Raw genomic sequence first — 22,401 nt, forward strand, 5'->3', positions numbered from 1 at the left:
GAGGAGAGGCCCAAGCACATTCATGACAAGCCCTCATTAAGTCTGGGTTGTTTGTGACTTGGTGGTACCTGAGTAAATCCTCCTCTTAATGGACCGGCGCCGTAAAGATGATTTAGTGCAGGGAGCAAACTGTCTGTATCTCAAACTCCAGACAAATGACCTCAAATCTCTAATTATGAGGACACTGGCGCAGTTGAAGGTTGCTGCCAGTCTGAGTCTGCTGCAGCTGATGGTGTTGGTCAACTTAAAAGGTGACGAGGAGGTCGATGGTGGGACTGAGGCGCCTTTGACGCCCCCACGGTTCGATCCTCTTTACTCTGACAGCAGTGTCGGTTCCTGAGTCGACGTTAGCTCGGCTCAGAGTTCATCTCTCCCGGCTGAAGCTGGAGCCTCGGGGGGAAAAGAGCTAGTAGTGAGAAAGCTGGAGATGGAGGCTGACAAGGCTGTAAGACTCGGACGAGAGCCCAGATGTCTGCAGCATGAGTAGATTTCTGACTCGGACTCTTGCTTTGCAGCATGTGAATGCACTGTGTTCGCTTTACGACTGGATTTTGGTCTCGTTTGTTGCAGTGTAACGTTCACGGTGAATCAAAAGAGCCTTAAAGATGGATATTAGTCATACTTTATTTATACCACCGCAGGGAAATATGCAGGGCTGCAGCAGCCGACAGTTTAAAGACAGCAGGACACAAATAGAGAATTAAATACAATACCGCATTTCTCTCATATGTTCAAAATGAATAATTATTTAGGTGCATCCATGCAGCAGCTTCATGATCATATTTGGTTCTAACTGCCTGTTTGAAATGAGAAACATCGTGGGCTGCAGATCGCATCAGCTCATGCCAATTAATTAGATTTTAAGATGTAAGATGATATTAGACCAAAATTAAACCTCTTCCCGTGCGGCTGGTGTCAGAGTTCGACCGAGCTGCTTTCCTGTCATTGAAGTGGAATCCACTGGATGATTAGCTGTCAAATAAATTGCTTTCGACGCCGGTGGGTTTCTCTACGCCTGGTTGTGTGACGAACTGGAATGGACCGCTCCGTGTGCGGTATTGATTCCAGGAGCTTTTGAACTGATGTAGAGCGGCGTGTTCACTGACTGACAGAGACCTGAATGAGGTGAGACAAGGCTCCATCTGATGGACGGCTGGATGCATCTCAGCGTGTTTCTGTGACGATGCAAATATTCCTCAGTGCCTAAGCAACACCTTGGCTCTGCTGGTTAATGACGGTCTTGAGTACCTCCGCTGCTGCACTGACAACATGCACATCGTTTATCCGCCTCCTCTGGGCCTGATCTTCTTTTTCAGCCTCCGTTCGACTACTGTTTGATGCACAAAAGATGCCTTGAGAAGCATCCGACATTTCTGTGTCTGCAGAAATCTTGTCTCAGGAAGCGAGTCCATAATAATCTGGAGACTCCTCTTGATCATTGCATATCGTTGGTTTTCTGCAGACTGTTAGCGATGAAGACGAAGTAACCTACTACAACCAGGAGTAAGAAGGAGATCTGAGAGTTACTGGATGTAACCATGGTTCTATGAAGTCTCAGTTTCTGGAGGTTATATAAAATGGAGAGAGATTACAGTGTAGAAAATACTGTAGGTTTACATCATAAATGAGATGTATGCTTTAGTTTAATCAAATACTAATGATTTATATTAAAACAAATACGACTCTGTGTGTCTGTAGCAGCTGTTTATCGTGGTTTTTAGATAAATTGGCTGGAGAGACGCCACGTTCCGCTACAGTTCACAGCCGTCAGTGTTTAATTATCATTCTTTCTGCTTGTGTTCACCTCATCTAATCACCTCCCTCCTTCATTTCTGTCACTTTCACGCCACATTGCTCCTCAGCCATTGATTGCATCTGTCCGTCTCCCTCCTCTCCAGCTTCTCTCCCTTCACTCTTCCGTGTCTCGTCTCTTTACTTCACTGATTTTTCAGTTTCCTCTCTCTGTGGACCTCCTCCTGTCACGGCTTTTTTTTTGTCTCCTTCTCTCATGAATGCATTCCTTACTTTCTGTTCCTCCAGACTCCTCTCTTCAACCACTTTCTTTGCTCCTTTTATTGTTCCTCCTCTCCACACCTCTCCCTCCGTTTTCTCTCCCCCTGTCTGTTGTCAGTGTGAATCTTCCTCTTTCCTTCCTCGAGCTGCTTTCCGTGGTGACATTTCCGTCCAGCAGTCCTCAGGGACACTAACAAGTCCTGGCGTCAGCGCTTCACCTTCACTTTCTCTCCTCTGATAGCAACCCATTATTTCTCATGTGCCTCTCGAACGCCTGACGTCTGACTCACTGTCTTCTTATATCTCTTCATACTTTCCTTTGGTCCTCAGAGGCCTTACCTTCACAGAGTTCTGTTTCTGCAAAAAAAAAGCTGCATGGGAGAAATTCTGAATACCCAGCACTGTATTCAGTCTGTGAGCAGATATGATAGAGATGCATAAATGTTTTAATGTTTCATTCGAAAATGAGAACAAAGAAAAACTGTGTAAGAATCCATCCCATTTAACATTTATTTCTCTTTTGTTCATCCGTTTCTTCTTTGTCCGTCGGCTTATTTCCCACCTTTGACTCAGTCATTGATCCTGGTTGCTTTCTGTGCACCCAGCTGATTTACTCTGCAGCTGGTCCCGGTCAGAGACAACCTGGCCCGAAGACCTATTGACAAAATGCTTCACTTTATTATGTGCCCGCAACTGATGGTTTGTGTCCGTGTGTCTGCAGTCAGACTCTCCAGGTGAGGATTATAGACGACGAGGAATATGAAAAACACGAGAACTTCTTCATCGTGTTGGAGGAGCCTCGCTGGCTGAAGAGAGGGATCTCAGGTACGTTTGATTTCTGCTTTTACAGTATTTCCGTTACGGGACAGGACACAGGAGACGCAGCACAGAGTTTATTGATTACCAGGGGTTCACAAGGGTTGCACAAGAATGTGGAAAGTGGTCATTTGTCTCAGATAGGAGCAAATGGTGAGTTGGAGAGCTGCTGGCTCAAGGGAAATCTAAAGCACGGGGAAAAGAGAATCACTGATAAGCAAGTGATCACAAGAAACCTAAAGACTGATCCTGACACCAGAAAGAAACGGTTCGATCTGGTGACAAGTGGAAGGAAGACCAGGGTTGACCTAAATGCTGAACCTCAGCTAACAACCAACATATAACAGATAAAGTTATATGTTGTATATTAAAGTTATATTCGCTTGCTGAAATGTTAAGTCAGTTTTACACCTGTGGGGTTTTGAACTAAGAAGCTGCAGGAAAGGTGAATAGGGGTGCAGAGGATGTGCATGCTGCAGGTGCATGCTCCTGTTGCAAAGGCAAAAGAGTTTTTCTTTTTATTTTAATCAGTTTCTGTGTTTTGTCAGTGTCAGTTTTATTTCTAAAACACATTTAAAACAAAGCACACGCTGCCTTCATTGCTGCAAAACTGGACAAAAACAAACACACAGAGACAGGCACAGGTAGAAAACTACATCAAGACACACAATTAAAAAGAAAGAGCAGCCATTAAAGATTAAAACATAGACTGGACGCCAGATCAAGTTCCCAAGTTGGTGGAGTCTCTCCGTTGGGAACTAATTCTGCTTCTGCAAAGATCGACCTGGCCAATCACATCGTTTGGGGCGGAGCTTAATGTATTCGTCATCTGAGCACCATGGAGTTGAATTAGTTTACAAAACATGCCTCTGATTGGTTGGAGGACTGTCCAGTTGCGTGCGGAGGGTTTTCTTTTCTCTGTATCAGTTAAAACACGCCTCGTAGTGACATTTAAACAGCGTGTTATTGGGTTTATATTTGGCTGCAGGCTTCATTTACACTGAAAAATATCAGCTCAGCTGCAGCGTTATGACGACGGCTCCAGTTTAAACAATAAAACGAGGTCAGCCTTTTCAAATGTTGGACGCCAGCTCTGATAAACAAAGACAGATTCTGCGTGAGTTCACCCTGGATTCGTATTATCATCATTTTTAATTGTAGCCGTTAGCAAAAACATAAATACACATTAAATTAGACGTATCCTGACGATGATTAACGTCCTGTTTACATTATCCATAGTTCATCATCAGCTTCACACTGACATGAACAAATCAAACCGTGTTGATGTCCACCTGCTCTGGTTGCACCTAACAGATGATCTCATTATGATTCCAGCTGCACCTCATGTGTCTTAAATTGTGATGAACAATATGTTTTTGTGCCGTTTCTTTTCGTTTCTCAGTATTTTCTGTTTTTTCTTTGGTCTCAGGTTTTTGTTGTTAGTTTTTTAGCTGCTTCAGGGACCCGCTCCACCCACAGGGATCGATATCTTATCAGTCATCCACCCATTCATCTTTTACCCATCACTACAGCAGCACATGGAGCCAGCCACTGTTCTCTTTGTAATAACAGAAAGAGAAAGAGGAGCGTTCAGTCAAAGGGTTTTCTGTGTTTTAACTTGGAGACGAGAGGTTGCTGGTGATTTGTTTGAGTGAGGTCGACGCACTGCAGCTTCAGAAAACACCTGTAAACAGACAACATGTCAACAGTTTGACAACATGTGTAACGCAAATACTCAGAACGCAGAGAAATACTCACTAGCAGGATCCTAATTGTGATGAAAAGGCTCAGAATAAATGTTTAAATGTCATAACTGTCGTGAATCTGCACATGAATCGTGTGCATCTTCAGATTATTTGAATTTACATTTAAAAAAAAAAGCAAAAGGACGTTTTAAAATAAAAAACAAACAACAAAAAAACTTATTTCCAACACGACTGACGACGTCAAGAATAACAAATGAATCCCAGCAGGTTCATCACTTCTTGGGATCCTCTGCAAACATTTGTCGTTTGTGCTTTTTGCAGCATTTTTTTTTTAGTATTTGCAGTCGCACATGTTTGTCAAATTGATGAAGATGTTTTCTTTCCTCGTTTTCTTGAGTTTCAGTGCGTTGAGCTCTCTGAGCCACCGTAGTTATCACAATCAGCATCAGAATAATTTATTTATCCTTCAAGGAAACTGTTTCTGTTTAATTAAGATAAGCCAGTTATCTAATTACTAGTTTTTAACTTGTAAAGTTAAACGTATTATTTTGATCCCGTCTTTAATTCTTCCCTGGTTTTATGTTACTTACTTTTCTTCTTCTCTTGTTTTTTTTTTTACAGCTCTGCTGCTCAGTCAAGGTAAGACCATCTTACTATTTATTTCTTTATGGATTGATCTTCTAATTATTTTCGAAATTATAACATAAAAATGCCATTTTCAGTCCCATAAAGCCAAAGATTCATGCCTTCAGTCCTGTTTTGTTTCACCAACTGTCCCAAGATAAATGATAATGACCAAAAAGTGAACAATGAGACCAGCTGAGGGTCAGTTCTCTAAATCTGAGGTCGGTATCTGAAGACATCAGTTTAGTCCACATCCAAACATTAGCTCTGCCGCTCCTCCTCTTGATGTCACGTGATCCTGTTAATGGAAGAAAAACCACTTACCATGCACCACACGTAATAAATAAAACATGTTGACAGGAATACAGCTTGATGTCAGGTTGTTTCTGACACAGCATCCGTGGGTTCATCACTTTCTAGCCTCTAATTATCCACTCAGGACACATGCCCACAGTCAGAATTACATTTTTATGAGCCTGGAGCTTATTTAGAAGTTCAGTGAACGGTAGTTTGGAGTGTTCCTGGGTAACGTCGGTCGAGCCAGCTCTCAGTGATACCTCACAGTAAGAAGGTTCTGTGTTCTAATCCATGGGACGACTGGTTCCTTTCTGTGTGGAGTTTGCATGTTCTCCCTGTGTCTGCGTGGGTTCTCTCCAGGTTCTCCAGCTTCCTCCCACCATCCAAAGACATGCTGGTAAGGTTCATTGGTGATTCTAAATTGGCCGTAGGTGTGAGTGTGAATGGTTGTCCAAAAACGGTGCAACACAGTGGTTGTCTTTGTGGTGTGTTCAAGTCCCAGATACTTGAGGCAACATCCCAGTCGACCTTTGTTGCAGTTAATTCTCTTGCAGTTAAGCTCAATTTTTCATAGTATTCATGTTTTTTTCTGTCTGTGTTTGGCTTCATCACAGGGGAAATTATCAAATGAATTTGTGTCGGTGAAAAGCAGACAAAGCTCACCTGTCGGCTTTGAGCCTGTGAGTTTAGTTAAAGAACCGTGGGATCAATTCTCCCATTTATTAGGCTGCACTGAAAGTAGCTATAGATGTGGGCTATTGCACTTGAGACAAAAAAAAAAAAAACTGAACTGCACAGGAGGAAGTAATGCAAAGATAATTAGATGCAGACAGATGTATTGTCTAGTGATTGGTACATTTTAATGCACTCTCTTTAATGGAGCTAAATGCAGCCATTTAACATGTATTAGTAATAACCAGCTGAGCTCTGGGATGTCTCTAAAGGGAAGTCTGCTCCTCCTGATGTTAACCTGATGATGGCAGAGCTTCACTCGCATATTAAGAACAGATTTGACTGTTTATAACTTTAACTGGAGCACAGCTCAAGCATAAAAAAAAACGTCATCTGTTATGATTTGCAGTGAGACTGAGCAGATGCCTCGGTTTGTGTCTGCTCAGTCAGGACAGGACTGTTTACTCAGAGCTACTTTATAAATGACTGGCTCACATTTCTGGCGTCTCGTTTAGCTTTGCTTCAGGGAGCGACGGGTAACTGTCTGCTGACATCTGGACCACAGCAGGGCCGGCCCCAGCTCTGTACAACAGTTTGGAAATGAATTTATACAAATGAGTCGACGCTGCTGGTTCTGTGTGGGCCTCTCTGCTCGATGATGCAGATTTGTGTTTGTGTTTATCATATATATCGTATTATATTGTTTTGTTTTATGGCTGTTTTTGCAGAAAACGGTGTGGGAGGATTGATTTTTGTATATTTAAATTGTTCAAAAGAAAGAGTCTGGGATGAGTTTATTCATTTTGAAGCAGCTCAGCTTTATCAAGTTAAAGTTTTGCGGGGAATGAATTTAATCTAAGTCAGTTTCTCTGCATTTTTTAGCTGGAAGTCTTCTGAACTTGTAACCGAGCAAAACAGACAAATGGAAAACTAAATTAAATTGTAGTGGAACAGCTTCCTAAAGCTGGTTTCAGTCTGCATGAGTCTTATCCCCAGAGAACCATTCAGTACCGAGGTTCAGCCCAGATTATCTGATGAATTTAAACTTCCTAAACTCCATCAAACATGTTGTGTCTTGTTTGGTTATATTTAGGATTTAAATGGTTGGATGGTTGCATCAGTAGTTTTATAATAACCAATGAGAGAAACAAGACTGAACGGACACAAAGCAGCTGAAGGCGTTAAAGCAACACTTAATATTGTAGACCTGGAGGCTAACGATAGCTAGCATAGGATATTAAAACTGATGAACGCCCTCAAAAACACTGATTTAACCTTCTGTGTTCCATCCTAAGTGTGTGATGCAATCTGATTTTAAAGCCAGGTAGGAATTTAAAAGCTCCTTCAGTCTGAGTCCAGCTTAAGTCTTCAAAGCTTCAGAATTCAGAGCCACTCTCTGAGCTACTGGGAGCCACCGGAGAGCAAAGCAGCCGAGCAGCTCTAACCTCAAACGGCTGAGGATGAGAGTCAGCTAAAAGATCAAGGCCCGTGAGCGCAGGCCAGGCAGCCCCGCAGCAGAGCGGTGACTCGTATTGACACCCGTTGTCCCGGAGGTGATTTCTCGTCGTTCGACTCAAACGACTGTCGGAGCAGGGGAGGACGTCCCTGAGGGGCCCGCTCTCCGGGGGGAAGCTGAAAAATGTTGCTGCTCACCTGAAAGCCAAGTGAAGCCACGTTTGAGTGTGTTTATGACAGAAATAGTGTGAAGTGACACTGCAGGGACTTTCTCCATGTGCTGCTTTACACTTACAGTGATTTCATAACCAGGGGAGAGGAGAGGGGACAGATGTAATCCTCATCTCTTTTTATTGTGAGCAAAGTTAATCACCCTCAGCACACAAAGAGCCTGCAGGAGCCTCTGAAGCTTTCTGTGGACCACCAGCCTGTTAGAGCGTCTCTAAAGGAAACCTGTTTGGCTGTAATACAATCCCAGATCAGTCCTCAGTCACTGGAGGAGCTGTGGATGCTGCTGCGTTGGCTCTGCATCAATAAAAACAAACTGAGCTTCATATTCCAACAAGTCGTGGTTTCTCTCTCTTGTGCATGTCATCAAGAGGAGTGAAGCTTTGTGAAAACTTGGTGGCACTATTGCATCATTTAAACTGCAAATTATTGATCACAGAGTTTTGTTTTTGCTTGAAACGGATGAAAGACAGCAGAGAAATCTGTTTGTTTGGTTTAGTTCAGCCCTGATCGTTGCTGAAAAGATTTAAATGCTGCAAAATGCTCAACATGAAATTAACCTTCAACACTTTTCAGAATGTTTTTTTAGATTTCACTGCAGCTTTGTATTTCTAAAAGCAGAACGACAACATTAAATGTTAAAGTGTTCTGTGAAGGACGGCGGTGTAGTCGTACATCTGAGCACTGTGGACTTTAATTAGTTTACAACAAAAAGGCTCTGATTGACAGAGAAAAACCAAGAAGATTAAGCAAATCCACTAATGATAAAACAGGTGTGATAGTCACCTGAACGAAGCTTTGACTTGATTGCTGGTTCACCAGATCTGACAGGCTGCTCCATCCTGATTATTACAAAACAGTTGCAGGTTTTTAAAAGGAACGATCACCGGTGCAAGTACAAACACTTCTAAACCTTCAGAAGGAACATTCCCCTTTAACAGCTGGTTCTTTTAGTTGACATCTATGTTTGAAAACTGAGTTAAACCTTCTTTTTAGAGACGTGCCTAGCTCAAGCCATGTCTTCTCTAGCCACTAGTCCACAACCTCCTCCAAAAACTGCAAGGATAAATTTAACCAAAGACAAAAAACAAACGCCAAACCCAACAACAGAAGTCCTGTGTCATGGAAGGGCCTGTAGGATGTATAGTTCCTGTCGCGCAACAAACTCAACATAAATCAGTTAAACTTAATCAGACCCTTTTCTGTCTCATTTTTGAACCGTTTCTCACAAAAGTTAACAATCGCAAGAGAAAACAAGGCGAAATCTTGGTTTGTCAGTTTATAAAATCTCACATTAAAATGATTCCATCCACAGAGAGATGATTGAATATTTTTATTTCTGATATAAATCCCATTGAAATGCTTTTTTGTTGCTTCACCGTTTCACACAGACTGGTTTTATTAGAGCCGTCTCTCACAAGTTACGGCCACGTACAGGTTGTTTTATGTCGTTTTATGTTCATCTGTCACCTCCTCTGCCAAACACAGACACAGATGCATTTTTCAGACTCGTGTTGTTTCGCCTCTAAACAAAATGCTGACTCACAGTCAGTCTAGTGTTAATAGAGATGGAACCTGTTGTCTTCCCTTTCTGTCTCCGCAGATGGGACAGAGGGGCAGATGAGTTCTGAGGAGGAGGAGGCCCGGAGGATAGCCGAGATGGGGAAGCCCATCCTGGGAGAGCACAGCCGCCTGGAGGTGGTCATCGAGGAGTCGTACGAGTTCAAGGTGCAGCAACAGCTCGTTTATTTCTTTACGGCGTCTTCTGAGTTCACTGCAGTAAAATGGAAACTGCAGTTATTATAAAGACGTCAGAATAAAGGTTTGATGGCGTATTGATAACGGCTCGCAGCAGTATATTGTAATTAAAAACAATAAAAAGGAAAGCTTCATAAAAGTTAAAGGTGTGTAGGAATAAAATATGCACTGAAATAAAATTCACTTCTGTATGAAGCAGAGGAGACGACTAAAGGCAAAGACATCAAAACATCAGCGCACAAGTCCTGAAAGTAGACAAAGAGAACCCAATCAAACACATAAAACATTAATATTATACTATTTGTTCATATCAGTGAGCTGTTAAATTAAGTGAAGCCTTGTTTCCAGTATCTGCTGTGACCCCCTTGTAACTAAGGCTGCGTTCAGACTGCCAGCCAAAATCCGATTTTTAGCCCATTCAGATTTGAATCGGATCTCGATTTTGAAGTCTGAACAGTGACAGATCACATGAAATCCGATTTTTGCCAAACGGTTGCAAACCACATCCAGAGGTAGTTTCATATCGCATTCGTATCGGATATGGACAGATGCGTCTCAGTCTGAACAGCTCCCAAATGTTTCTGGTAACTGCTCATCAGTGGTCTACAGCAGCTTGGAGGAATTTTAGCCCATTCCTCAGAACAGAACCACTTCAGTTCTGAGATGTTGGTGGGTTTCCTCACATCAACTGAACATTTCTACTAGATTAAAGCCAGGACTTTGACTTCCTAAACATTCATCTTCTTTAACCGTTCTTTTGTAGAACCACTTGGTACTCGTTGTCTTGCTGCATGACCCAGTCATCTGTCTGACTGTGGATTATTTGTGGGTTCCAAACTCTTTAGAGATGCTTGTGTAACCTTTTCCAGCCTGATGAGCAACAACAACTCTTTCTCTGAGACTTTTTAAACCAAGCTCGGCACTGAACGACACACCGAGTCTCATTACACTGATTGGAAACACTTTTGAACAGATGGACTCTGATTTGGCAACTCACAGATATTAAATATTGTCTCATTCTCCTGAATAATCAAATATATAATAAGTATTATATTTCTTTTTCACGTGTTTGATTGGGTTCTTTTTGTCTAATTTCTGCATTTGTGTGACGTTTTAAGTTATTTTTAGACTTTGGACTTTTAGAGATTAATCTGCAAAATAGAAGGAACTGGGCATGTTATATAATCCACACTCTTTCTGGTCTGAACCGTCTCAGCGAGCTGCTCCAACACGGGATTGAATAATTGAAAATGCATGAGTTGCAGCTTGAGCAGCTCGCTCGGGGTGTTCAGGATTCAAACTCTCCCTGCGTGCACAGAGCTCTGCTTCATCTTCAGGCTTCCAGTGCATCCTCCTTCCTGAGCACAGTTCAACCGTGATCAGCGCAAATATTTGAAAGGGGTGGTTTTTAAAGCAAATAAAAGGTGAAAGCACCTCCACATAATACAAAACCCCCTGTGTGTCACTCTGAGATATAGAGTTAGTTCGGTTTATTGTCAGGAACATTCAGAGTTATCCAGAAGACAAGCTGAAACAACAGTAAGAAAAGTAGGGAAGTAGGGAAGAGTAGGGAAGAAGCTACTCCGATGAACCGTCTTCAAACAAACCCTACAAATCCAGTTTGTTTTTTGGATATACCACGACTTGAATCTCTAATCCATCTGTTTTAATTTAAAACATTTTGTGAACTGAATCACATTTTACACCTCCAGGCGTGTGTGGAATTCACAAAATAAATCATTTAAACACCAACTTGTTCTTTTAAATCCTGTATTTAATTAAGGAAGTGGGTGTTTCACACGTTTTACATCATGAAAACCGCTCATACACAGATATTAAATAACAGATGTGGTGTCACAACAAGTAGTGAAAGCGAACCACATTCCATCTTCCTTAAAAATAAATAAATAAATAAATAAAAATCATGGAATTTAATGAACGCAAAATATCTTAAACTGTAAATGTTTAGCTCAGTGGAGGAAGCACACAAATCAAACGTCCGCCTCGCTTTGAGCCAATTAAAAACCAACAGGAGTATGGATTGTTTGGAGGATTCATTACAGAACAAGAAACTACATCAACAGCTTAATGAGTGCGTCCATCATCTGTTTGATTAAACCGACCCCTTGTGGACAAATATTATTGTCCCTGTCTCTTGTGAGTTGTGGTTCGTGTTCACCAGCCTGAGGAACGACGTGAGATCAAATAAATTAATCAGAGAGAAGTGAATATCTAACATATGCACAGTTGATGGGAGTTTCTTAAAGTTGTTCTTTGGTGCAGACGAACTCGGTCTGCTCAAACGTGGCGATGTAAAATAAAAACAGCATCAATACAAATATAACTTTCATCGTAGGCTACTGAAGTTATAGCAGGTCGTCTCTTAAAACAGGTGTAACATGTACATTCATGTACTTTCTCTTATTGTTCAGTCTTAATGCTAAGCTAAGTTAGCTGTTGTCCTTACTTTTGAGTTTTAATGCTAAGCTAAGCTAACTGTTTCCATTCTTTATTATGAGCTCTGCGTACTGTTTTTCTTTGTTTCCAGCCATTATGCTAAGCTAACCTAGCTGTTCCACTTACTTTCAAGTGTTCATGCTAAAGTAAACTACCTGTTTTTGTTTGTAGCCTTTATGCTAAGCTAACAGTTTCTGCTTCTTTCCATTCTTCATTATGAGCTCTGCGTACTGTTTTTCTTTTTTTCCAGCCATTATGTTAAGCTAACCTAGCCGTTCCACTTACTTTCAAGTGTTCATGCTAAACTAAATGTTTTTTGTTTCTAACCTTTATGCTAAGCTAGCAGTTTCTGCTTGTTTCCATTCTTTATTATGGGCTATGCTAAATCCATTCCCTTTCATTCCGGTCTTTATGCTAAGCTAAACTAACCGTTTCTTGCTTGTTCCCAGTCTTTCTTGTGAGCTAAGCTAGCTGTTTTCCTTTCTTTCCTGCTGTTATGCTAAGCTAAATGTTTAGCTAACGCACAGACATGGGAGATTTATATTCTTTAAGTTACTCTTGTCTCCTCTCGAAGCCTAAACACTTTTCTTCTGAAGTAGAAATACTCCTCATGAACTCCTCGTATCATGAAACGAGCTCCGTCTCCCCTGTCCCGTCTCTGTCACCTGTCCTGGAAAGTGAGTGGCTGCTAACGAAGTGTTGTTGTTGTTGCTTCTGATTGGCAGAGCACCGTTGACAAGCTCATTAAGAAGACCAACCTGGCTCTGGTTATTGGCACTCACTCCTGGAGGGAACAGTTTGTGGATGCAGTTACCGTCAGCGCAGGTGAGCTCAGTCTGACAGTAAAAGTGGAGTCAACAAAACAGCTGTCAGCTGCAGATGTACTTCACACACTCTAGACTACTGCACTAGGTGGGAACATTCATCTTTCCCTGATTTGTCACCTGAAGTTCATTATTTAGCATCTCCATCTGTAAAAGTGTCACGACAAACTAGACCATGCTTCAAAAATACAGTTTTTTACAGCTCAACGGTACATGTGAGCGGTTGTTTGCCTTTCTGTGTTGACCCTGTAATAGACTTGCGACCTGTCCAAGGTGTACTTGTCCCGTATCAGCTGGGACAGGCTCCAGTTGCCTGCAACCCTCCAGAGGACAAGCAGTTATGAATAATGAATGAAAGCACTTGTTGGTAGATGGGCCTGTTGCCTTACAGGGACAGTTCTATCTGCACAGATTAATTTTCAAATTCAAAGATGAAAATAGGCTGGTTAACAATTAGTTAACGGACACTCCTCCATTCTACTGAAGTGGATTATCTGGTTCCACTCCTCTCTGGATGTCCTTAGTTATCACATTATTTCTTTGGATTAGATTCAGTCGACATCTGAACCAGTTTTATCCAAAAAAAAAAACTGGACAACTGTGTGATTTGTCTTTATATCGTCCAAATATTAACTTATCATTGGACAAACCTGGTCAACATCAGACTTAATACGTTGCAAAGACTGTAACTTCATATATTTTTATGTGTTTATGCCACAAAAGCATCACACCACAAATGACTTGGTGGGAAAATCACATAGAAAAACTCTCTGCAACAACAAAAACAACGATTAAAATCACTGACGGGATTTGTAATTTATGTAAAATGAGCAGAGAGAATAGAAACAAGAGCAGAAGTCAGATGTTTCCCTTTAAGCATTGCTGGTAAAAGTTGTTGAGGCCGAAGCCAAACCTACGACTCTGAACTTTATGTCTCTCTAAAGGTCTGCAGACCATCTGATCTCAGTGTTAGCTGATGTGTAGCTTGGAAAATATTATCGTTCAGACACTTGAACACAAACGGGGACGGCTGCTCTAATTATGAATGTTTGGTGGAAGTCAGGTTTGTAATTGGAGGCCACCATCTAGTGGAAGTAACAGGTCACTGCAGGAAACAGAAACGTCTCAGTGTGTTCTATGATATTTTATTGTCCTGACTCAAATATTTACCAAGATAAGATAAGATAAGTGAGATTTAATTGTGAAATAAAAGTTAAAGTGGTGGACATTAATGAATATCATGAATAATGACAAACTCCTGTCGTAGTATTGCTCTTAAGGAAACAGATATTCCACAGAAATTACATGATGAGTTATTAAAATACTTGACATGTATGTGTTGCATTTAACAAAAAATCTAAATTATTGCACAGAATGAAATTATTAAGACACAAAAATATAATGTCCCTGGTTCTTTAGTTGTGGAGGAAACTCAGCTGTTGGGGGTGAGAGGAGTTGTTCAGGATCAATTTGTCCTGCACGACAGGGTTTAGCTTCTTCATCACTTTGTTAATGTCTTCTCCTGATCTTCCAGGTGACGGCGATGACGATGAAGAGGGTCGTGAGGAGCACCTTCCTTCCTGTTATGACTACTTCATGCATTTCGTCACCGTCTTCTGGAAGGTGCTGTTCGCCTGCGTCCCGCCCACGGAGTACTGGAACGGCTGGGCCTGCTTCATCGTGTCCATCAGCTCCATCGGCCTCCTCACCGCCGTCATCGGGGACTTGGCGTCGCACTTCGGCTGCACCGTGGGGCTGCGGGACACTGTGACCGCCGTGGTGTTTGTGGCATTGGGAACCTCTATTCCAGGTGAGCAAATGTCCTCTGTAGTTACATGTATTCAGTATTTTATGTCATGTTCAGTCTCCACAATAGTCTCAGAAATAACTTTAATTTCTATGTATTTCTGTCGTTTTGAGCTCTTTTCTGGTTGAATCTTCAGAGCAGAAAATCATAATCAACAGCAGCATGACTTGAATCTCCTCCATGCCTGTCTTGCCTTCGTTTGGAACCATCTTTGTATCTGTATTGTCTTTGCCTAATCTTTAGTGTTTAAATGCAGACAACCAGAGGTCTGTCTGTAGCTATTTCCTGTTGCTTTCTCGTGGTTAGTGTGAACACAGCGTCGCAGAGCAGCCACCTGAGACGTGACGTTTCCACCTCTTTCTCTCTCAGACACCTTTGCCAGCAAAGTTGCCGCCATCCAGGACCAACACGCTGACGCATCTGTTGGAAACGTCACTGGCAGCAACGCTGTCAATGTGTTCCTGGGGATTGGCGTGGCGTGGTCAGTGGCCGCCATCTACTGGAAGATCAAAGGGAAGGAGTTCAGGGTGGACCCGGGGTCGCTGGCCTTCTCCGTCACCCTCTTCACCATCTTCGCTTTCATCTGCATGGGGGTGCTCCTGTTCAGACGCCGGCCCTCCATCGGCGGCGAGCTCGGCGGCCCCAGGATGTCTCGCCTCCTGACCACCCTCCTGTTCCTGGGTCTGTGGTTCCTCTACATCCTCTTCTCCAGCCTGGAGGCCTACTGCCACATCAGCGGCTTTTAAAAAGAAAGAAAAAAAAAAAGGAGACGAAAAATGTCCCAGAAGATTATTGCACGGCAACACACACACACACACACATACACTTTAACTCTCAGTTCATACAGTCCACAGCTCGACATGAAACAAGACTCATCTGTGTTTAACGGGGCTCTCTGCAGCCAGCACGTGTCCTGGTCTTTGACGCCTTCAGATACATGTTCACGCACACACTTTATGTACGCATATGTAAACAGATCCTTACAAACACTCACACAGTAATGATGAAGGGCAAGAGGAAGAGTTTGAGGGGGGGCGAGAAGAGTGAATATAAAATGCTACTACAGAAAGTTTGCAGAGAGAAGATGGAGGCGGATGAGAGGGATCGTGAAGTCGACATTTTAGAGGTGAACAGAACGTCAGGTCGGCCTCTGGAGGGCTGTTACTTTAAAGCCAGGTGGGTTCAGGTTGGACTGGAGGAGCCGTCCTGCTCGATCAGACTACTGATAGAGAGCAGCAGGCGCAAAATCAACTGATAAAGGAGCAACATCTGTGTTTCCCACCTCCCCTCCGTTTTACAAACTGTACAGCGTCATGTTTCGTCACTGAGGAGGTGGGCACTGTGTGAAAGAAGGAGTCGAATGTTTACAATAACTTTAACATTACGTTTACTACAGGAGGCTCTAATTGGGGCGATGCTTGTCTGAGGCGAAGCAGAGGTGAAGGCGTTTCTCCACACGCGCTGTAAATATAAAAATGAAACTGTGTACATATAGTACAGGTAGCGACGCCTGAAAACGATCCCCTTAGAAATATATAACTGATCTAAAGTATGAAAAGTCACATTTACAGTAGAAAGAAAAGGAGAAGCAACAGTCGGGCTTCTAGTTTCTGTCAGAAAATCTTTTTTAAACACATGTACAGGCTGGAGAAAACATTAGAAAAGAAAAGAAACTAAAATCTTAAATAGAAACAAATGACACACAAAAAAAAAAGTGAATGTTTGTGTGAAATTCAAATTTTTTATCCGGTTGGTATAGTCCTGGCTGTTTATCAAACTGAAGGGTTCTTTTTTTGCATGTACAGCCAGATACAGAGCATCCTTACATTATGAGTCCATATATACAATATAAAAGGGAATGACCAGACTCCACATGTAAATTTCATCCCCGTGTTTGTGTGTCGGCTCAGTGGACGGAAGCCGTGAGCTGGTCCTTGATGTTCAGTCCTCCTCAGCTTTTCAGTCTGAGACACTAAACACGTCGTCTGAGGTCTGAGCGCGGACGCTGAGCTCCAGACAGACGTCACTGTGTTATTGTTGGTAGTGACAGACTAATCCATTACTGTGGCGTGAGCTGTATCCTGACCGACTGTCCCTTCACCCTTCCTGGCAGCAGCATGGGCAGACAAATTTAACAAGACTGAACAGTGTTAGTTTACCTTCAAATAACAAAGTCTCTGAGGACACTGAGGTACAATTTATTTATTTAAAACTGATTCCAGTCATCTACATTCAGTTTACAGGACGCTAGCTCCTAATCTACACCTTTATTAGGCTGCAGGACTGACGCTAAACAAAGAATGCCTTAAGGAAAACTCTCAAGTAAAAAATCTAGTATTGAAGCTTTCAGCTGTACAAACTGCCCAGGCTGCACTTTGTTTGATGTAATTAAAACATAGTGTTGTTTCTCTTTTGTCTTTGCAAACTGTTAGTGTGCAATACATGAAGGAGGAGCAGTGGGAAGTTTCCACTGGATCAGCTGACTTAATGCATCCAGGTGGAAACCTCCAGGTGGTTTCTTGCCCTGTGAGAAAAGACTGTTGTTGTTCATCCATCCATCTCTGCTTGGAGCACAATATAAGGACCAGACATGCTAAAAAAAAAAACTACTTTCCATTTTTAGTAGAAAGTCTGTACATTGTTTATAAGAACTAAATAAGGTCTATCTTCTAATTATATTCCTGATAGTGCTCCACTTAGCAGACAGCTGTCTGATCTGAAACAAGAATTCTGCACAAATGAAAGACACTTTCTACTTCAACATAGGCTGATTATAGTGGAAAACACATTAGAGAACACATTAGAAAGCACAGCCCTGCGCGGCGTGTGTGTGTTGCTCAGTATTGCACGGCAGACTCTGAACAAATGTTCACAAGCTACTGAAACTACCGGCTGCTGAATAGAGGTAAATCCAACAGAGCACGAGGCTAGAGGTAGTGTTTGCACACCTCTGATTTACTGTGACATTTGCACACGGATGTTTTCAGGTTTGTTGCTTTAAACAGTGACACGCATGAAGCTGAGAATGTCACGGTAAATGTGTCGAGCAGTGTGCAACATCAGAGTATGAGAAGAACTACTAGCATTTATTATTATCCCTGTAACGTTCACTGACTACTATCAGTCTCCTTGAATATATACACAATATTGCCAAAAGTATCTGCCTTTACACACATATGAACTTAAGTGACGTCCCATTTCTTAATCCATACGGTTTAATATGACGCTGGCCCACCCTTTGCAGCTATAACATCTTCTGGAAAGGCTTTCCACAAGGTTTAGGAGTGTGTTTATGGGAATTTTTGACCATTCTTCCAGAAGCACATTTGTGAGGTCAGACACTGATGTTGGACGAGAAGGCCTGGCTAGCAGTCTTCACTCTAATTCATCACAAAGGTGTTGTATGGGTTGAGGTCAGGACTCTGTGCAGGCCAGTCAAGTTCTTCCACACCAAACTTGCTCATCCATGTCTTTATGGACCTTTGCTTTGTGCACATGTTGGAACAGGAAGGGACCGTCCCCAAACTGTTCCCACAAAGTTGGAAGCATGGAATTGTCAGACAAGTACCGTTCTCCTGGCAACCACCAAACCCAGATTCATCCATCAGATTACCAGATGGAGAAGCGTGATTCGTCACTCCAGAGAACACGTCTCCACTGCTCTAGAGTCCAGTGGCGGCGTGCTTTACACCACTGCATCCGACGCTTTGCATTGCTTGGATGCAGCTGCTTGGCCATGGAAACTCATTCCATGAAGCTCTCTACACTGTTCTTGAGCTAATCTGAAGGCCACATGAAGTTTGGAGGTCTGTAGAGATTGACTCTGCAGAAATTGGCGAGTTGCTGTCATTCTCAATCACTTCCACTTTGTTATAATACCACTGACAGTTGACTGTGGAATATTTAATAGCGAGGAAATTTGCACGACTGGATTTGTTGCACAGGTGGCATCCTATCACAGTACCACACTGCGACCCATTCTTTCACAAATGTTTGTAGAAGCAGTCTGCATGCCTAGAGGCTTGATTTTATACACCTGTGGCCGTGGAAGTGATTGGAACACCTGAATTATATTATTTGGATGAGTGATTGAATACTTTTGGCAATATAGCGTAATTCTGTGAGGACATCGCATTACGAACATCCCACCCACGACTACTAAGTGCTATACAAGTGAAATTTGTTATTACTCTTATAACATCAGAAACACTGGATTCGTTTACCCTGACTAACTACTTTGTAAACTTTCTAAAAACCAATTTTGTATCTTTTCCTTGCAGCTACAGCCAAGGTAGATTTTTTTGTATTTCCAGACAGCGTTTAGACTAGCATCAGTATATAAAGTAGGTGACATTTAGAGGATTAGATTTTGATACATCTTCCACAGCGAAGGAAGCTCCCCTTTAACTGCTCAAACAGAGAAGTAGCGCATCACAACCAAACCATCTAATTTACTGAACTACATCGTCTGTGTTCCTTATGTATATTTACGTCTCACAAGATAATTTATATATTTATTTATTTAGAGAAGATTATTTATCCGAGGATAAGCTGTGTGCTGCAGATCCTCGAGGCGTCTGGAGTTTAGTTCATGGAGTTTAAATGTGCAATACAGGAAAAACAAAACAACAAAAAAAAAAAGTTCTGCCGCGTCTTATTCCAATTAATAAGCTCAATTCACACCTTTTTCTGCTGAAGTGTTTGTTGTAACCCTACTACATGTCCTCACCCGGTCCTCGTGAAGGAGGAGTTTTGAGTGTAAGTAGCATGTTTACATGAAGAAACAGTGTGGAACATTGCCAGAGTGATTGTCAGTCTCCGGCTGCTGTGTAGATATTAATGTGAGGCAGGTGGGTGGTGCTCACTGAAGCCACCAGGTGGGACCAAGATGACACACACCTAGAGAGATAGAGAGAGAGAGGGGTCTGCTGGACTCTTGTGTAATCGACGGCTGGGTGGAAAATGACCAACACCAGCAGATACAGAGCGGATCTCCTCCGTTCATGTGCTCCCAGCAGATGTGACCCAGATGTGGCCAAAAGCAGAACTGTCTACAATGTCTGGACAATGTTCCTTGTTTCCATGAACTTCTGTACTAACTGTCGGGCTTCGGGCCTTTGCTGTTCTGTAGCTAGATGTGATGCCTCCCCCCCATCCAGCCTCCCCTTCCTCACCGAGCCCCTCTCCCCTAGCTGTGTGTCCGTGTTTGCCCCCCACCTCCGTGTTCCTCTGCACATGCATGATGAATCTCCGTGTATGTGTGTTAGCAGCATGGTCTACTGTGATGGACGCCTAGAGGCATATTTTATCGGGTCGATTCCCCACGGTTTCCAAACATCTCTTTTGTGAAGTGAAGCGAGTGAGTGTGACACAGCCGCATTCAGGCGTACTGAACAGAAACACACAGACAGCGTTTAAGGGAATGTGAGAAGAACATCTGCAACTAGAAACATCCCAGGTCATCTTTTTGTTTGTTGGTGTATGATATTTCTGTGTCCGTGTTAGTGTTCACCCTCTTCTTCCTCCCATTCGCTCCCTCCCCAGGTCTTGCTCTTCAATGTGTCTCCCTGTGAAGTTGTTTCCTGTGATGATGAAAAATTTCTCTCTGCCTGAATCTTTGTAGGGAAATAATGACTGAGTTACTACAATATCATGTGATTCACATATACATTTATTCAATCCTGTAATAAATTAACTGAAGATAATATTTAAGTTTTTTTATGAAATGCTGAAAAGAAAATCTGAGAAAAAAACTTGTTTTTGAAAACATGGCATGAGGTGTAATGTGTTACTGAAAGAAAAGTGAAGGTCTTTAATCAAGTGAAGTTGACCTAATTTAAATATAGTTTATTTATTTTCAAGGCGCAACGTGTCTGAGTCATTATTTTTACTCTAAAATGAGTCAAACTCATCACAGACTGCTGTCAGAGTGTGAACTGTGCAGAAGATAATACGTTAAGGATTTTGATCACACATCATGATCAGGGCTCTCAAACCCCTAAGATAAATGTTGGCAGTAAACTAATTAAATTAAACGATAGTATTTACAAGCACAGCTGGACAAATGATAAACTGATACACTGATCACACAAAAGATTAGAATAATCTGTATTAGAAATATCTCAAACTATCATAATAAAATGGATAATTGTGGAGTTCATCACAATGCCAGGACACGCAGAAGTGGAGGGAAACAAACTGCAAGGCAAATATCCAGACGATGTAACTAATAAATTAGAAGTAAACGTATATAGAAAGTAAGTTGGAAGCACTTTAATCAGAAACAAAACTGACATGGAAACCTAAATTTTCAGGGGGATGTTCAGGAGAGGTTGAAAGTTTTCAGCGAGATTCATTTATGTTTCACAGAAGATTTCTGTAAAGAAGACCAGAAGGATAAAAGACACAGAAGAGAAGATCCTGGATGAAATGTTATTCGGTTCCAAACAGGTTTTGAGGATTAATGCATTAAACACGTATAAGGACAAAGGTACTTGTGTCTGCACATTGTAAAAATCCTTAAAGGTCCAGTGTGTTAGTGGCATTTAGTGGTGAGGTTGCAGATTGCACCCCGCTGAAAACCCTTCGCCTAAAACCAGATTTATGGTTCTGCATCAGATTTAAGTTGTAAGACCACAACAACTGTGTCTGGTGTGAAATGCATTTCACTCCGCTGACAAGTGTTTCACAACAATGCCGACACACCAGCCCACTGTGTATAGGCTCTGTGGGAATCTATTGCAGGAGTATAAACCAAAGTTAAATGTGTAGGAGAACTTAGGAAGAACTAAAAAAGCCAGTGTCAGTGGGCTATCGGCAGATTCATGAAAGAGGACCCACTCCCTCTGTTGATATGAAAGACACATTCTAAGCACAAAAAATCACCATGATACTCATTTTCAGGTGATAATACAAGAATGAAAATGGAATTATAAACTATATTTCTGCCTACGGAATGAACACTGGACATTTAAAGGTCTAACACGAGTTTTGTGTTGTTTTTTCTTTAAATACGCGGGTGATTTCAAAAATAACGTGAGATATAAAGAAACGTTTCTTCTGTAAAATTAGCTGATTGTGTTTCCTTGCAAGAGACTCATTCCGTTGAGGCTGACACTAAAATATGTAAGATAAGGTGAAATAAGTTAAATTAAAAGCATCTAATGAGGTTATAATGAGGGGGATTTAAAGTATTTACCAGGTTTGATGCTTCTAATAATGGTCAAAGCTCCGGGATAGACTATACGATAAAATGTAGGTGTGAGTTTAACCTTGGAAAATCTATAACAACTTTAAATAATAATAAATAAAAAATGAATAACTAGTTGAAGAGATTTCTGATTTAGAAATGTGTATTGAATCAACGATAGTGATTCAACAATAAAATAAATACACAGAAAAACTAAATAGACAGAAACTGAGAGAAGTTACTAATCATTTCGACAGATTATTTATACAGTATGCACTTGGAAAAAGCAATTTATACTTTCAAGAGCTGACCGGATTTGTTAAACTGTGATAATTCAGTATAATTTATCTAATGTTACATTAACGCAACCTGTAATTTTAGTTTAATACTCATATATTTTGCTGCTAATGCTGCTAATAAGCCGAGGCTACTTGCATACTTTTGCTTAAGAGTTTTTTTGCTGGACTTTTACTAATAATTAAGTACTTTTAAATTGCTGTGTTGGCACTTAAGTAAAGGATTTGAACGGCTCGGGATTATTTCTTGAGAACAGTG

The 22,401-nt window shown here is 41.6% G+C and overlaps 1 protein-coding gene across 2 annotated transcripts in view; it reads left to right on the top strand.

Annotated features, from left to right (window-relative positions):
• The window catches only part of slc8a2b (solute carrier family 8 member 2b), a gene marked incomplete at its 5' end in the record, with an annotated part of 33,510 nt that extends 17,630 nt beyond the window's left edge, over window positions 1-15,880 (top strand). The window contains 6 exons of one of the 2 annotated variants that reach the window (XM_084559208.1): window positions 2,735-2,838; window positions 5,157-5,174; window positions 9,415-9,539; window positions 12,752-12,851; window positions 14,385-14,660; window positions 15,027-15,880. In XM_084559208.1, coding sequence (XP_084415334.1) covers window positions 2,735-2,838; window positions 5,157-5,174; window positions 9,415-9,539; window positions 12,752-12,851; window positions 14,385-14,660; window positions 15,027-15,403 — 1,000 coding nt within the window. In that variant the 3' untranslated portion in view covers window positions 15,404-15,880. The remainder of the gene's footprint in view (window positions 1-2,734; window positions 2,839-5,156; window positions 5,175-9,414; window positions 9,540-12,751; window positions 12,852-14,384; window positions 14,661-15,026) is intronic. The other variant, XM_084559209.1, reaches the window with a different exon arrangement.
• Between the last annotated feature and the right edge of the window lie 6,521 nt (window positions 15,881-22,401).

This window comes from Chelon labrosus (assembly GCF_963514085.1).
Source record: "Chelon labrosus genome assembly, chromosome: 13".
Classification (NCBI taxonomy): domain Eukaryota; kingdom Metazoa; phylum Chordata; class Actinopteri; order Mugiliformes; family Mugilidae; genus Chelon; species Chelon labrosus.